We start from the raw sequence: 16,408 nt of genomic DNA on the forward strand, positions 1-16,408 counted from the left end.
AACAGCAGACCATCTTCACATACATTAGTTCACAGTTTCAGAGCACTATTTTAGGAGCTCAGAAACTGGAAGCTTCCTCTTCTAGAAAAGTAGAAGCATTTGCATTTCTTGATCAAGTCTCTGACTGCCTCGGCCTTAGATTCTTCCATTTTTTTCCACTTTATCTGAACATTTTCCCCGTTCCTGATTTCTGTCTGCCACTTATCTTTTTCCAAATCCCTGCTATGATGATATTGTGTATATATATATATATATATATATATATATATATATATATATATAAAGATTTAGACACTGCTCAGGTATGTATGTACACAAAATGTAAATACATGCATTTCAACTGAATCTATGAATCTTAAAGAATGATGATTCGAACTGCCATTTATCTAGCAAAAATCCAATTTTATTCAGACAAGAGGTAATTTACTTTCTTTCATTAAGATGAAGTTATCTTCCCTGTAACAACGTTGAACACAGAGGAAATGCAGTGCAGTCTCCGAAAACAAGCTTTTATTGTAATCATTATAAAATGTCCAGACAGAAAATAAGAAAGTAACAAATTGTAGAACACAATGAGTGTTACTTAATGTAGGTGAAAGTGCTCAACTCATTGTGTCCTACAATTTGTTACTTTCTTATTTTCTGTCTGGACATTTTATCATAATTACAATAAAAGCTTGTTTTCGGAGACTGCACTGCGTTTCCTCTGTGTTCAACGTTGTTACAAGGAAGATAGCGCAGTAGTAGAACTCAACGTTTATTTTGATTCTGCATTAAGATGAAGTTGATTTATCCACAAAATCTGAAGAAAAATGGCCAATATTATGACAGCACAAGTCAATGTAATGATGAAAAAATAGGTAGTGCAAATAACAGGCTTGCAGTAAACTAGCACACATACAACTGAAGAAATCAGATGACAGAGGTGGACATATCCAGCTACCTTATGCATTGTAAATCAATACCTTCAAATGTATAGGACCAACATTAATCTCATAGGGAAGAATGGAAAAATAAATCTGGCAGGAGAAAATAACAGAATATGGGTAAACCCAACTGTTGCAATTTATGTTTACAGCAGCTCACCCTGTGAAAGGCAAATATTGCCTCATGACAGTTTAAATGCCAGTTCAACCAATAAGATGAGACTGGTAGTACAGCCAAGAACAAACAAACTTAGGCTGCATAATTATACACTTTCAGAACATGAATAATAATCCACATCTAAAAAGGTGAAAGTAAAATGCAGAGTACATCTGATCGCAATCTGTACAATATACATACCTGAACTGCTTTTTTGTTGCTTCTTTCTTTGACTCGGGCATTTCAACACTAACATGGAGAAAGCGCTGTAAAATCTCTAGATTTTTCTTTTTCTCTGCAGCAAGGTCATCATCATCCTTTATTTTATTTGTGGTATCCTCTATAAAAGAAAAGTGCACAGCTTCATGTATTTTTGAGTTTATCAGTCTTGTATTAAACATTACCTTCTACCCTGAGGCAGAGGAAATAACATGTCCAGTACCTAGAATAGTACTGGTTTACATTTGTCTAAAACAAGGGTAACTATACATACCAGCCTGTTTTAAAATTAAATCTAAACCCTTCACCTTGAAAGAAATACCTGCACGTATAAAACATTCTAATGCTGCCTCTGTAGACTCTGAATATGTTAAAACACAGAAAGCAATCAAAACTGCTTACTGTGATGTCTGCACGTTTCTTATTTGAGATATTCTGACAGATGCCAATAGCTTCTGACAAAAATAGAAATACAGAAGGCAAATATGCGAAAATGTGTTTAAATTGTGAGAGAAACAACAAAATGTCGTCACATTTTTAATAAGTGATTTCCTGCCACAGGAAAGTGCAGAAATATTGAGCACTCACTTATCGGCACTATCACACCTTCCCTTTCAGAAGGTTAAGTAAACACCAAGAAAACAAGCCATAGCCAAACAAGGAACTACAAGTGCAAAAAAGAAAATGGTCATAAAATTATTCGTCTACAGCAATTTTGGTCAAAACAGGCAGATCTACTTATAGCAAGTGACAGAAAGGTCAAGTCCATATGGTTTACAGTTTGTTGAATATTTCATTCAGATTTATACATAACAAATGGGCAAAAAAACTGTCTCTGCCATAAGCTGACTGCCAAAGAAATAAATGCAATCCAGTGCTATATACTAATTGGTCAAACATGCTTACATGCCAATCATTAGCGGACCGGAGTTCCGCTGTGGCGACCCCTAACCGGGAAAAGCCAAAAGACAACAACAACTATATCTCTGCTTTATTTGTATATTGTTTATATAGCTATTTGATAATTTTCTACCTAAAGCTCATTTCATGATTAAAAGCATCCACTGAATCAGTTTACTTACCCAAGAAACAAGGGAAGGATCAACATGGACACAGGTAAAAGAAGTGCTGACAACATGAAAAGAAAGACTTAAAATTACATTTTTATTACAGTAGAGAGCCGATTATCCAAATGTCAATTATCAGAAATGTCAATTATCTGAACTCCGCCTTCTAAAGTTTTTGGGTAGGAAAAATCATAAAGTCTGAATATGCAAACATTATACATATTTGCTTGGGCACTGCGGTGGTGGTGCTGCGGTAGCGTTGTTGCCTCACAGTAAGACGTTGTCCTGTTCGATCCTCAGCTACAGCGTCTTCTGTGTGGAGACATGCGTTGAAGGTTGTGCGTCAGAGCTGGCAACTCAGTACATAAAAATCTACTGCCAATCATTAGCGGACCGGAGTTAAGCTGTGGCGACCCTTAACCGGGAAAAGCCGAAAGACACAACATACATATTTGCTTAGGCATGTTTTTTGAGCTTGTAGCCCGTTCGTGGTTGAAAAATATTCTGTATTGTCCAATGGAATCACCTAATGGTTGAAAAGTGTATTCCCTACATGCAGAAAAAAACACAATTTCAGAAGTTTTTTTTTAACCAGTTCAATGCATGTCTGATTATCCAAACAATTTGATTATCCGAACTACCATAGGTCCCAATTAGTTCGGACAATTGACTCTACTGTATTTTAAAGAGTTTTCATTTCTGGGCCCAAATAAGTTACAAATAATTACATTTGCATTCACAGTGAAGTAATAACAGATTCCATCGTCAGAATACTGGTAGAATAAAGGCTTTGGTAATGAGACTGACATGTACTATGACATTATTTAGACCCAGGATAATTCATCTTATACAAACCATTAACATACATTGAGAAGTATGAGTGTGTCGTAGTGTTCTATTTTCTTTCTTCTGAACTATTTACAATTGCATTTTTAAGTGTAAAGTTGTAAAAGGTTAAGAATGCTATGCAAAGGGTTTGATAAAGAGAAGCAATTTCACTACAGAGTTCTAAAGTGTAAGAGGCGTCCTTCATAGGATGTTAAGAGTGATGATGCCCAAGTAACAAAGGCCTAACAAAGGAATGAGGCTCAATAGGAAGATGTGCTCTCTTCTAATTAGAATGTGCAACTTCAAGCTGCTTTACAATCTGAGTGTCATCTCAAATTCCAAATTGTTAACCGTTCAGGGTACACCTAAGCCTGAAGAAAGAATAGTTGTATAAAATCTTACCATATGTCCTTTTCTATGTTGCAGTAATCTTTACATGAGGGATGACTGCCATAGGTGGTCCCAATGTCCGGCCAGTATACAAAAGCCTTTTAACACTGCAGGGTAGGAGGGACGTCACACGTAGGCCTGCAGACAGCATAGACCATAAAAGTGATGTCCGCATGTGCCATCTTCACTTTAGGAACAAATGGAGGAAAACATACATCCACAGAAAAGACATGAACCAGGGGGAAGGTAGGTGGGACAGAATACATCAACATAGAAGAGAAGGACATTCATCTATGGTTATGGTAAGATTTTACACAACTATTTTATGCCCTTCTATTCCTATGTTGCAGTATTCTTTACATGACAGAGTACTATAGCTCATGAAGAAGAGAAGGAAGAGGGAGGGGAAGCAGCAGACGTACTCTCTAGAAAGCCATGAAAATAGCTCTAGCAAAGCACGCTCTGGATGTGGAGATGCCATTCAACTTGCAATGTTTAATGAAAGTGTGAACAGAAGTCCCAAGTGTCTGCTTCCGAAATAGTAGTAGTAGTATCCAAACCCTTGAAAAAGGCACCAGAAGAGGCAACAGCTCTAGTAGAATGGGCCTTAACAGGGGAACAGAGACTCTTTAATGAACAGCAAGCACAACATAACAAAATGGTCTTGGAAATCCAAGTAGAAATTGTCTGCCTGGAAACAAGCCTTCCAAGAGCCCTGGGATGAAAAGACAAAAAAGCTGACCAGATTTCTTGACAGCCTTAGTTTTATGCAAATAAAATCTGAGTTGTCTATGCACATCCAAAGTACGTATGACCCCCTCACTAGAGGACTGTGGAGAGGGAAAAATGGTGGTCAAATTAATAGACAGATTTACAACTTATTCACAACCTTGGGCATAAAAGGAAGAGTTGATACATGCAAAGAAACCCTACCCTTGTAAAAAATTAGGAAGGGTGGAAAGGCCATCAGAGCCTGAAGCTCAGACACCCTTCTGGCAGAGATGATGGTGACTAATAGTACAGTCTTCCAAGTACAATGTTGCATGAAAGCTGTGACTGCAGATTCAAAATGAGGTACAGTGAGTTATTCCAGAACATAATTTAGATATCAAGGAATGGGAAGTTGCGGTAGCGAGCGGTAGCGTTCTCGCCTCACAGCAAGAGGGTCTCTGGTTTGATTCTCGGCTGGCATGCCTTCTGTGCAGAGTCTGCATGTCCTCCCTGCATTTGTGTGGGTTGTCTCTGGGTGCTCTGGTTTCCTCCCATATTAGAAAGACATACACCTAGAGCGTTTCTTCCCCCACTGAAAATTGGCTTAGTTCCAAGTTGGACTTTCCCAGTTAACAAATAGTCTTCTTCTTCTGTTGGCTTTTCCCGGTTAGGGGTCATCACAGCGGGTCATCTGTCCGCTCATGACTGGCAGTGGAGTTTTACGGTGTCGAGTTGCCAGCCTGGCGCCCAAACTTCCACAGAAGGCACCCGGTTAACAAATGTTAAATAAGTAAAAATAAAAAATGGGAACAGGTTTCTTGGGAGGCTTTATGTGAAGGATGCTTTTTAAGAAAAGTTTTTTCTCTAATCTGGAGGCAAATATTGGAGAAAAAGGCAGACAGGCAGAAATGGCTGATAAATTAACTTTAACAGAAGAGTTACCCTGCCATCAGCAGTTGACACAAGTAGGATAGAACCAAAGGAATGTCCACAGATAGTGGATCTAGGTTATGAGACAGACACCAGATGGAAAACTTCTTCCATTTTGATGACTAGGATTTCCTAGCATTGGGTTTCCCAGCCTCCTGAAGAACCCTAAGCATGTCCTCAGAAAAAAGGTGTTTGAAAGGGATCAAACATTTATCACCCACAATGTCAGATGTGGGTGTATGAGAGATCCCTCGTCTTGTGTGAAGTAACTTGTGATGACTGCCCTTGGCTAAATGCAGAAGAGGATGGAACCAGTGCTGTCTTGGCCAAAAGGGAGTCACCAGCAAGATTTTTGGTTTGTCCTACTTAATTTTCAGCAAAACTTTCTGAATGACAGGAAGGGGGAGAATGCATATAGAAACATCCCCTTCCAAGAAAATGAGTGTGTCCCCACCTTCCAGACCAGAAAACCTGGTACTCTGGCACAAAATTGTGGAAGTTGTCTGTTCAAAGAGGAGGCAAAGAGATCGACTTGAGGTGTATTCCACCAGTGGAGAATGTCCAGAAACACATCCCTGTGAATCATCTATTCGTAGGACTGAGTCATGGACCTGCTGAGTGTGTCTGCCATTACATTCTGATTGCAGGAGCTATAATACTGCCTTCAGAGTGACCCGGCATTGATCTGCCAGCTCCCACGCTATGACAGCCAGCCTGCACAGAAAATATGATTTCGTCCACCCTGTTTGTTTACATACCAAAGTACTGTGGTGTTGTCTGTAAACAGTTTTAGGGGGTCCTTGATGTAAAACAGAGTATGGAAGGCCTGAAGAGCCAGCAGAAGAGCTCTCATCTCTTTTATGTTGATGTGTTCTTGCCTTTGAGAAGGAGACCAAAGGCCTTGCACCTTCACGTTTGCAAAGGCTGCCCCCCAAAACAAGTCTGAGGCTTCTGTATTCTCTAATCTGCTCCGCCTCCTCTCCTACACAACCTCTAACCCTCACCCAGACCACTTTCAGGACGGTAGAAGCATGGCTAGCTAATCGCTGCCTGCTTCTAAATCCTAACAAAACCAAGCTACTGCTTTTCTCCCCTAACCGAAGAATTCTTCCTCCTTCCTTCAACATCAAATCTAGCAATGAAACCATTATACCCCCTGATGACCATACAAAGCTTCTAGGCATAAAAAAACAACCTTAAATTTGATAAACATGCCAATCACACTATTAAGTCTGTCAACAAAAAACTTGGCTCCCTGTACAGAGCCAAACCTTTCCTCACCCCCCCCCCCCCCCAGCTAGGGTAGCTATTGCAAGATCGCACCTCCTTCTCTACCCTTATGTATGCCTCCCCTGTACTCACCAACCTATTCAAAACCGATCTCAACAAATTATCAGGATGTTACAATCATATAGCCAGATTCGCTACAGCATGGCTTTTAGGACCCACCACTGCCAGAATCTCAAAGCACTGGGATGGCTACCTACCCTTCTACAGTTCAACCAGCTTATAGTAGCGCATAAAATACTCCATCAACCTGATAACACCCCTGCCGTCAAAAATATTCTCACCCCTCATAGTGCCCCCAGGCCATTATGCTCAGCTGATAAACTAATGATACTGACCCAAAAATCCAACAACTCTGCAGGCGATGCTATATTTGTCAACTCAACCGGTAAAATCTGGAATCTACTCCCTACTACCATTACCAAGGAAACCTCACGACCCCTATTTAAAAGAGAACTCAAAAAATACCTCACATCTCATTGGCTGTGCTCTTATTCTAAACCTGACTAACAACTTCACTAATACATGTCTTGCTACCCAACCTGCTGTTTAGCCAAGTATCTATGCCTCATAGCATTTGAATGTCTAAGCATTGTGAATTACTGATTGTATTCTATGTTCACATTATCTGATACATCTTTGCCAATCAGATGCAAGTCTGCACATTGTGTATATTGATATCTGCCTGTATTCTTTGTCTATATTTTTCTAAACATGTCTGCCTGAGTTTATCACTCCGTGATGTATGTACGGTCTCTTTTTTGGTATGTGGAGCTTTTCTCCCCGGGCCTCCGCTAAAAATGGACATATATCCAGTCGGACTATCCCAGTCAACAAATGTAAAATAAATAAAGACTTGAGCAGTAAGAGGAGGATGCAAAGGAAGACTTGGGTTTAGTGAAAAATGCTGACTTCACCAATGTAGCTCCCTCTTTAGGGAAGAAAAGAGGAAGGAAACTCCAATGGGTGCAGATGCTTTCTCCAAACTGAGATTAGGAACCATTGAAATTTTATCACGTGCAGTTTGGTCAGAGACAACATGGGGACAGTGGATGCTATAAATCCCAGCAGCTTCAGAAACTCCCTGGCTGCCACAGAGTGCAAAGGGAGAAGGTTTTGGAAATAGCTGATTAGAAATAGAACTTTTTGAGGCGGTAGGGAAGCCAACATTAGGTTTGTCTGTATCCTGCAACCCAGGAAGAAGTGGTCCTGGGAAGGATTGAGGAAGGAGTTTTGAAATTTATTGTGAAACTCAACCTTTGCAGAAGGGAAATGACAAAAAGAAGATGATGTTGCAAAGTCTCTGGAAGTGATGCCTGGAGAAGCAGATCGTCCAGATAAAGGAAGACCTGCATTTTTTAAATACCCTTGGAGTTGTAGAGGGACCAAAGGGCAAAGCACAGCAGGGAAGCAACAGAAAAATGCAGAAATTTCCTGCAGAGGGAATGAATGGAAACATGAAAGTAGCATCCTTGATACCCAGGGAGGCCAGAAAGGCCTGTGGAAAGATGAGAGGAAATAAAGCCTGCAGAGTATATGCATGTGCAAATTTGGAACAGCGGGTCATCTGTTCGCTCATGACTGGCAGTGGAGTTTTACGGTGTCGAGTTGCCAGCCTGGCGCCCAAACTTCCACAGAAGGCACCCGGTTAACAAATGTTAAATAAGTAAAAATAAAAAATGGGAACAGGTTTCTTGGGAGGCTTTATGTGAAGGATGCCTTTTAAGAAAAGTTTTTTCTCTAATCTGGAGGCAAATATTGGAGAAAAAGGCAGACAGGCAGAAATGGCTGATAAGTTAACTTTAACAGAAGAGTTACCCTGCCATCAGCAGTTGACACAAGTAGGATAGAACCAAAGGAATGTCCACAGATAGTGGATCTAGGTTATGAGACAGACACCAGATGGAAAACTTCTTCCATTTTGATGACTAGGATTTCCTAGCATTGGGTTTCCCAGCCTCCTGAAGAACCCTAAGCATGTCCTCAGAAAAAAGGTGTTTGAAAGGGATCAAACATTTATCACCCACAATGTCAGATGTGGGTGTATGAGAGATCCCTCGTCTTGTGTGAAGTAACTTGTGATGACTGCCCTTGGCTAAATGCAGAAGAGGATGGAACCAGTGCTGTCTTGGCCAAAAGGGAGTCACCAGCAAGATTTTTGGTTTGTCCTACTTAATTTTCAGCAAAACTTTCTGAATGACAGGGAAGGGGGAGAATGCATATAGAAACATCCCCTTCCAAGAAAATGAGTGTGTCCCCACCTTCCAGACCAGAAAACCTGGTACTCTGGCACAAAATTGTGGAAGTTGTCTGTTCAAAGAGGAGGCAAAGAGATCGACTTGAGGTGTATTCCACCAGTGGAGAATGTCCAGAAACACATCCCTGTGAATCATCTATTCGTAGGACTGAGTCATGGACCTGCTGAGTGTGTCTGCCATTACATTCTGATTGCAGGAGCTATAATACTGCCTTCAGAGTGACCCGGCATTGATCTGCCAGCTCCCACGCTATGACAGCCAGCCTGCACAGAAAATATGATTTCGTCCACCCTGTTTGTTTACATACCAAAGTACTGTGGTGTTGTCTGTAAACAGTTTTAGGGGGTCCTTGATGTAAAACAGAGTATGGAAGGCCTGAAGAGCCAGCAGAAGAGCTCTCATCTCTTTTATGTTGATGTGTTCTTGCCTTTGAGAAGGAGACCAAAGGCCTTGCACCTTCACGTTTGCAAAGGCTGCCCCCCAAAACAAGTCTGAGGCTTCTGTATTCTCTAATCTGCTCCGCCTCCTCTCCTACACAACCTCTAACCCTCACCCAGACCACTTTCAGGACGGTAGAAGCATGGCTAGCTAATCGCTGCCTGCTTCTAAATCCTAACAAAACCAAGCTACTGCTTTTCTCCCCTAACCGAAGAATTCTTCCTCCTTCCTTCAACATCAAATCTAGCAATGAAACCATTATACCCCCTGATGACCATACAAAGCTTCTAGGCATAAAAAAACAACCTTAAATTTGATAAACATGCCAATCACACTATTAAGTCTGTCAACAAAAAACTTGGCTCCCTGTACAGAGCCAAACCTTTCCTCACCCCCCCCCCCCCAGCTAGGGTAGCTATTGCAAGATCGCACCTCCTTCTCTACCCTTATGTATGCCTCCCCTGTACTCACCAACCTATTCAAAACCGATCTCAACAAATTATCAGGATGTTACAATCATATAGCCAGATTCGCTACAGCATGGCTTTTAGGACCCACCACTGCCAGAATCTCAAAGCACTGGGATGGCTACCTACCCTTCTACAGTTCAACCAGCTTATAGTAGCGCATAAAATACTCCATCAACCTGATAACACCCCTGCCGTCAAAAATATTCTCACCCCTCATAGTGCCCCCAGGCCATTATGCTCAGCTGATAAACTAATGATACTGACCCAAAAATCCAACAACTCTGCAGGCGATGCTATATTTGTCAACTCAACCGTAAAATCTGGAATCTACTCCCTACTACCATTACCAAGGAAACCTCACGACCCTATTTAAAAGAGAACTCAAAATACCTCACATCTCATTGGCTGTGCTCTTATTCTAAACCTGACTAACAACTTCACTAATACATGTCTTGCTACCCAACCTGCTGTTTAGCCAAGTATCTATGCCTCATAGCATTTGAATGTCTAAGCATTGTGAATTACTGATTGTATTCTATGTTCACATTATCTGATACATCTTTGCCAATCAGATGCAAGTCTGCACATTGTGTATATTGATATCTGCCTGTATTCTTTGTCTATATTTTTCTAAACATGTCTGCCTGAGTTTATCACTCCGTGATGTATGTACGGTCTCTTTTTTGGTATGTGGAGCTTTTCTCCCCGGGCCTCCGCTAAAAATGGACATATATCCAGTCGGACTATCCCAGTCAACAAATGTAAAATAAATAAAGACTTGAGCAGTAAGAGGAGGATGCAAAGGAAGACTTGGGTTTAGTGAAAAATGCTGACTTCACCAATGTAGCTCCCTCTTTAGGGAAGAAAAGAGGAAGGAAACTCCAATGGGTGCAGATGCTTTCTCCAAACTGAGATTAGGAACCATTGAAATTTTATCACGTGCAGTTTGGTCAGAGACAACATGGGGACAGTGGATGCTATAAATCCCAGCAGCTTCAGAAACTCCCTGGCTGCCACAGAGTGCAAAGGGAGAAGGTTTTGGAAATAGCTGATTAGAAATAGAACTTTTTGAGGCGGTAGGGAAGCCAACATTAGGTTTGTCTGTATCCTGCAACCCAGGAAGAAGTGGTCCTGGGAAGGATTGAGGAAGGAGTTTTGAAATTTATTGTGAAACTCAACCTTTGCAGAAGGGAAATGACAAAAAGAAGATGATGTTGCAAAGTCTCTGGAAGTGATGCCTGGAGAAGCAGATCGTCCAGATAAAGGAAGACCTGCATTTTTTAAATACCCTTGGAGTTGTAGAGGGACCAAAGGGCAAAGCACAGCAGGGAAGCAACAGAAAAATGCAGAAATTTCCTGCAGAGGGAATGAATGGAAACATGAAAGTAGCATCCTTGATACCCAGGGAGGCCAGAAAGGCCTGTGGAAAGATGAGAGGAAATAAAGCCTGCAGAGTATATGCATGTGCAAATTTGGAACAGCGGGTCATCTGTTCGCTCATGACTGGCAGTGGAGTTTTACGGTGTCGAGTTGCCAGCCTGGCGCCCAAACTTCCACAGAAGGCACCCGGTTAACAAATGTTAAATAAGTAAAAATAAAAATGGGAACAGGTTTCTTGGGAGGCTTTATGTGAAGGATGCCTTTTAAGAAAAGTTTTTTCTCTAATCTGGAGGCAAATATTGGAGAAAAAGGCAGACAGGCAGAAATGGCTGATAAGTTAACTTTAACAGAAGAGTTACCCTGCCATCAGCAGTTGACACAAGTAGGATAGAACCAAAGGAATGTCCACAGATAGTGGATCTAGGTTATGAGACAGACACCAGATGGAAAACTTCTTCCATTTTGATGACTAGGATTTCCTAGCATTGGGTTTCCCAGCCTCCTGAAGAACCCTAAGCATGTCCTCAGAAAAAGGTGTTTGAAAGGGATCAAACATTTATCACCCACAATGTCAGATGTGGGTGTATGAGAGATCCCTCGTCTTGTGTGAAGTAACTTGTGATGACTGCCCTTGGCTAAATGCAGAAGAGGATGGAACCAGTGCTGTCTTGGCCAAAAGGGAGTCACCAGCAAGATTTTTGGTTTGTCCTACTTAATTTTCAGCAAAACTTTCTGAATGACAGGGAAGGGGGAGAATGCATATAGAAACATCCCCTTCCAAGAAAATGAGTGTGTCCCCACCTTCCAGACCAGAAAACCTGGTACTCTGGCACAAAATTGTGGAAGTTGTCTGTTCAAAGAGGAGGCAAAGAGATCGACTTGAGGTGTATTCCACCAGTGGAGAATGTCCAGAAACACATCCCTGTGAATCATCTATTCGTAGGACTGAGTCATGGACCTGCTGAGTGTGTCTGCCATTACATTCTGATTGCAGGAGCTATAATACTGCCTTCAGAGTGACCCGGCATTGATCTGCCAGCTCCCACGCTATGACAGCCAGCCTGCACAGAAAATATGATTTCGTCCACCCTGTTTGTTTACATACCAAAGTACTGTGGTGTTGTCTGTAAACAGTTTTAGGGTCCTTGATGTAAAACAGAGTATGGAAGGCCTGAAGAGCCAGCAGAAGAGCTCTCATCTCTTTTATGTTGATGTGTTCTTGCCTTTGAGAAGGAGACCAAAGGCCTTGCACCTTCACGTTTGCAAAGGCTGCCCCCCAAAACAAGTCTGAGGCTTCTGTATTCTCTAATCTGCTCCGCCTCCTCTCCTACACAACCTCTAACCCTCACCCAGACCACTTTCAGGACGGTAGAAGCATGGCTAGCTAATCGCTGCCTGCTTCTAAATCCTAACAAAACCAAGCTACTGCTTTTCTCCCCTAACCAAGAATTCTTCCTCCTTCCTTCAACATCAAATCTAGCAATGAAACCATTATACCCCCTGATGACCATACAAAGCTTCTAGGCATAAAAAAACAACCTTAAATTTGATAAACATGCCAATCACACTATTAAGTCTGTCAACAAAAAACTTGGCTCCCTGTACAGAGCCAAACCTTTCCTCACCCCCCCCCCCCCAGCTAAGGTAGCTATTGAAAGTACGCACCTCCTTCTCTACCCTTATGTATGCCTCCCCTGTACTCACCAACCTATTCAAAACCGATCTCAACAAATTATCAGGATGTTACAATCATATAGCCAGATTCGCTACAGCATGGCTTTTACGACCCACCACTGCCAGAATCTCAAAGCACTGGGATGGCTACCTACCCTTCTACAGTTCAACCAGCTTATAGTAGCGCATAAAATACTCCATCAACCTGATAACACCCCTGCCGTCAAAATATTCTCACCCCTCATAGTGCCCCAGGCCATTATGCTCAGCTGATAAACTAATGATACTGACCCAAAATCCAACAACTCTGCAGGCGATGCTATATTTGTCAACTCAACCGGTAAAATCTGGAATCTACTCCCTACTATCATTACCAAGGAAACCTCACTAATTCCTATTTAAAAGAGAACTCAAAAAATACCTCACATCTCATTGGCTGTGCTCTTATTCTAAACCTGACTAACAACTTCACTAATACATGTCTTGCTACCCAACCTGCTGTTTAGCCAAGTATCTATGCCTCATAGCATTTGAATGTCTAAGCATTGTGAATTACTGATTGTATTCTATGTTCACATTATCTGATACATCTTTGCCAATCAGATGCAAGTCTGCACATTGTGTATATTGATATCTGCCTGTATTCTTTGTCTATATTTTTCTAAACATGTCTGCCTGAGTTTATCACTCCGTGATGTATGTACGGTCTCTTTTTTGGTATGTGGAGCTTTTCTCCCCGGGCCTCCGCTAAAAATGGACATATATCCAGTCGGACTATCCCGGTCAACAAATGTAAAATAAATAAAGACTTGAGCAGTAAGAGGAGGATGCAAAGGAAGACTTGGGTTTAGTGAAAAATGCTGACTTCACCAATGTAGCTCCCTCTTTAGGGAAGAAAAGAGGAAGGAAACTCCAATGGGTGCAGATGCTTTCTCCAAACTGAGATTAGGAACCATTGAAATTTTATCACGTGCAGTTTGGTCAGAGACAACATGGGGACAGTGGATGCTATAAATCCCAGCAGCTTCAGAAACTCCCTGGCTGCCACAGAGTGCAAAGGGAGAAGGTTTTGGAAATAGCTGATTAGAAATAGAACTTTTTGATGCGGTAGGGAAGCCAACATTAGGTTTGTCTGTATCCTGCAACCCAGGAAGAAGTGGTCCTGGGAAGGATTGAGGAAGGAGTTTTGAAATTTATTGTGAAACTCAACCTTTGCAGAAGGGAAATGACAAAAAGAAGATGATGTTGCAAAGTCTCTGGAAGTGATGCCTGGAGTAGCAGATCGTCCAGATAAAGGAAGACCTGCATTTTTTAAATACCCTTGGAGTTGTAGAGGGACCAAAGGGCAAAGCACAGCAGGGAAGCAACAGAAAAATGCAGAAATTTCCTGCAGAGGGAATGAATGGAAACATGAAAGTAGCATCCTTGATACCCAGGGAGGCCAGAAAGGCCTGTGGAAAGATGAGAGGAAATAAAGCCTGCAGAGTATATGCATGTGCAAATTTGGAACCTTTAGGAAGGTGTTGAGGTGAGAAAGGTCCAGAATGCGTCTCCAAGGGCCAACTTTCCTCTAGGTATGAGAAACATCCTGGAATAGAAACCTCTTCCCCTTTGGGGCAGTGGAACTTCTTGTATAGTTCCCCTGGGATTTCAACTCCTGAAGCACCTCTGGAAAAAAACTGAAGTTGTTCTCGTGGTGATTGAGGAATTCCCATGAAGGGAGGTAGAGATTTCCAGACGATGAAGTACACTTTGTGGATAATAGAAAGGACCCAAGAATCTTGAGTTGTATTCCCAGGCCGGGAGCGAGAGGGAGAGGCACTGAGAAAGGGGGGATGTGGGAGAGGCATGAGTTGTAGTCACAGACTACCTGGCTTGTCAGGAAAGGGCTGCTTCTGGGAAGGTGCAGACCAAGTGAGTTTAGAAGCAGGAACTTTCCTAGCCATCCTCTTACCTCTGGAAGGAGGACTGCAAGATTGTTTCCTAACAAAAGCAGTTTTAACAGGATAATTCCTTTGGAAATTTAGGAACTGGACACACAAAAATGTGCATTAAATCCTGTAACTGTTTACCTTTCTCCTGCAGAGACTTGAACAAATTAGCTGCAGCCATCCCAAATAAGGCATTATTATCTAAAGGAGCATCCATATTAGCCTTAAATCAGGGAGTGGATGAAGCCTCAACCAGGAATATCTTCTCAAGACCGAGCCTGATGCAGCATCTCTATAAGATCCTTCAACTTCATCTTAGCTGCACTTAATGGAATGATGGGCCACCTGAGAAGAATCCCTCTGAATAGAGCAAAGCTGAGACTTGACTTCCAAATCTGGAAGGTCAAGGAGAAGCTGCACAACCTGAGAAAGAAGGGCTAAGGCGTATTTACTCTTATGGGTTTGGTAGTTGACAGCACAGAAAGACAAGGTAGCAGAGGTGTACATCTTTTTCCCCAGCCTTTCCATAATTCTACTCTCCTTATCAGAAAGAAGTTGTGAAGTGGATGGCAGAAGTCTGAATGGTTTATCAAGAGCCACAGAAACCAGAAATGGATCTTCAGAAGGGCATTTGTAAAGGAATTTTCAGTCCACTGGAACTTTATAAAACCTATCTGGCCTTTTAGGGGCAGAAGGTCGAGTATCAGGAGCCTTTGATGCAGACGAGAAGGCATCAAGAAAAGCTGGTAAAATAGGAGGCACAGCAGATGGTGAAGGAGAATCCATCTGAAGCAAATTATAGTATCTTTTCTGCCCCTCGGACATCTGAGAGTAGTCCCATTTGAAGTACTCCCTCATCCACGCAACAGTCTCCCCGATGTGATATCCTCAACAGGAGACTCGGTGCCATTTCATTCTTCCTCAGGGGAAGCACACTTCAAAGAAGATGTAATCTGGGCAGAGTAAGCCAGCAGTTCTTCCTCTGAGGTATCCTCCTCATCAGAAAGAACCTGTTCCTTAACCCTTTTGTGAGGGGAACAAGTTAGAGGGTGGACCACTGAAGGAGGCCTTAAAGCCATGAAGGCATTAAACAGGCCTTGGGAAAAGGCCTGCCAATTAGATGATGATTCCTGAGGCACAGAAACATGTTTAGCTTTTCGTTTCTTTTTAAGGTGGACATCAGGTTTGTGTAAGGTGGAGGGGCCTGATGTAGGCCTACCCTGCGTATTTGCCGTTGGATCATCCTCCTGGACTAAGATCTGCAGAACACTTTGAGGTCCTTCCGAAACAGAGAGCATAGGTTCCCCCATCTGTCCGAAGTGGATGTCTGCAAAACCTCCAAGGACGTGCCAGTAGCTGAATCCCTGACAGCCTCTAAAGTGTTACCGACTGAGGAATCCAAGCCAGTATCCAAATGGACCTCCGGGCCTTCATTGGCCTCAAGAGGGGCGTCCAGAATTGGAGGTGCAGCTGAAGTAGCAGGCTTGAGTTTCTTAGCTCTCTTTGCCAGCTCAGCAGACGCTGTGTGCTAACCTTTTAACCTTGGATTTTCAAGATAGATGCTAAGACAGGAAAGATGGCTCCACAGGGTCTTTGCAACAAATGCATGACAGATAGGGCCTAACCATGATCACATGTCTTGGCCTAAGCAGAAAAGGCACTGAAAGAGAGTGTCTTTATGTGGGATTTGTCTGCCACACTGGCATTTGATTTTCTTGGATAACATGTAACCTCAAACAGCA

General features: G+C 42.2%; 1 protein-coding gene across 2 annotated transcripts in view; it reads right to left on the minus strand.

The window, feature by feature from the left end:
• NOL8 (nucleolar protein 8) overlaps positions 1-16,408 on the minus strand; it is a 1,174,909-nt gene that overhangs the window by 408,684 nt on the left and 749,817 nt on the right. For both annotated transcript variants that reach the window (XM_044077406.1, XM_044077405.1), the window contains exon 11: positions 1,285-1,423. In XM_044077406.1, coding sequence (XP_043933341.1) covers positions 1,285-1,423 — 139 coding nt within the window. The remainder of the gene's footprint in view (positions 1-1,284; positions 1,424-16,408) is intronic.

The sequence above is a fragment of the Protopterus annectens genome, chromosome 7.part0 (genome assembly GCF_019279795.1).
Source record: "Protopterus annectens isolate FY-2018-M chromosome 7.part0, PAN1.0, whole genome shotgun sequence".
Classification (NCBI taxonomy): domain Eukaryota; kingdom Metazoa; phylum Chordata; order Ceratodontiformes; family Protopteridae; genus Protopterus; species Protopterus annectens.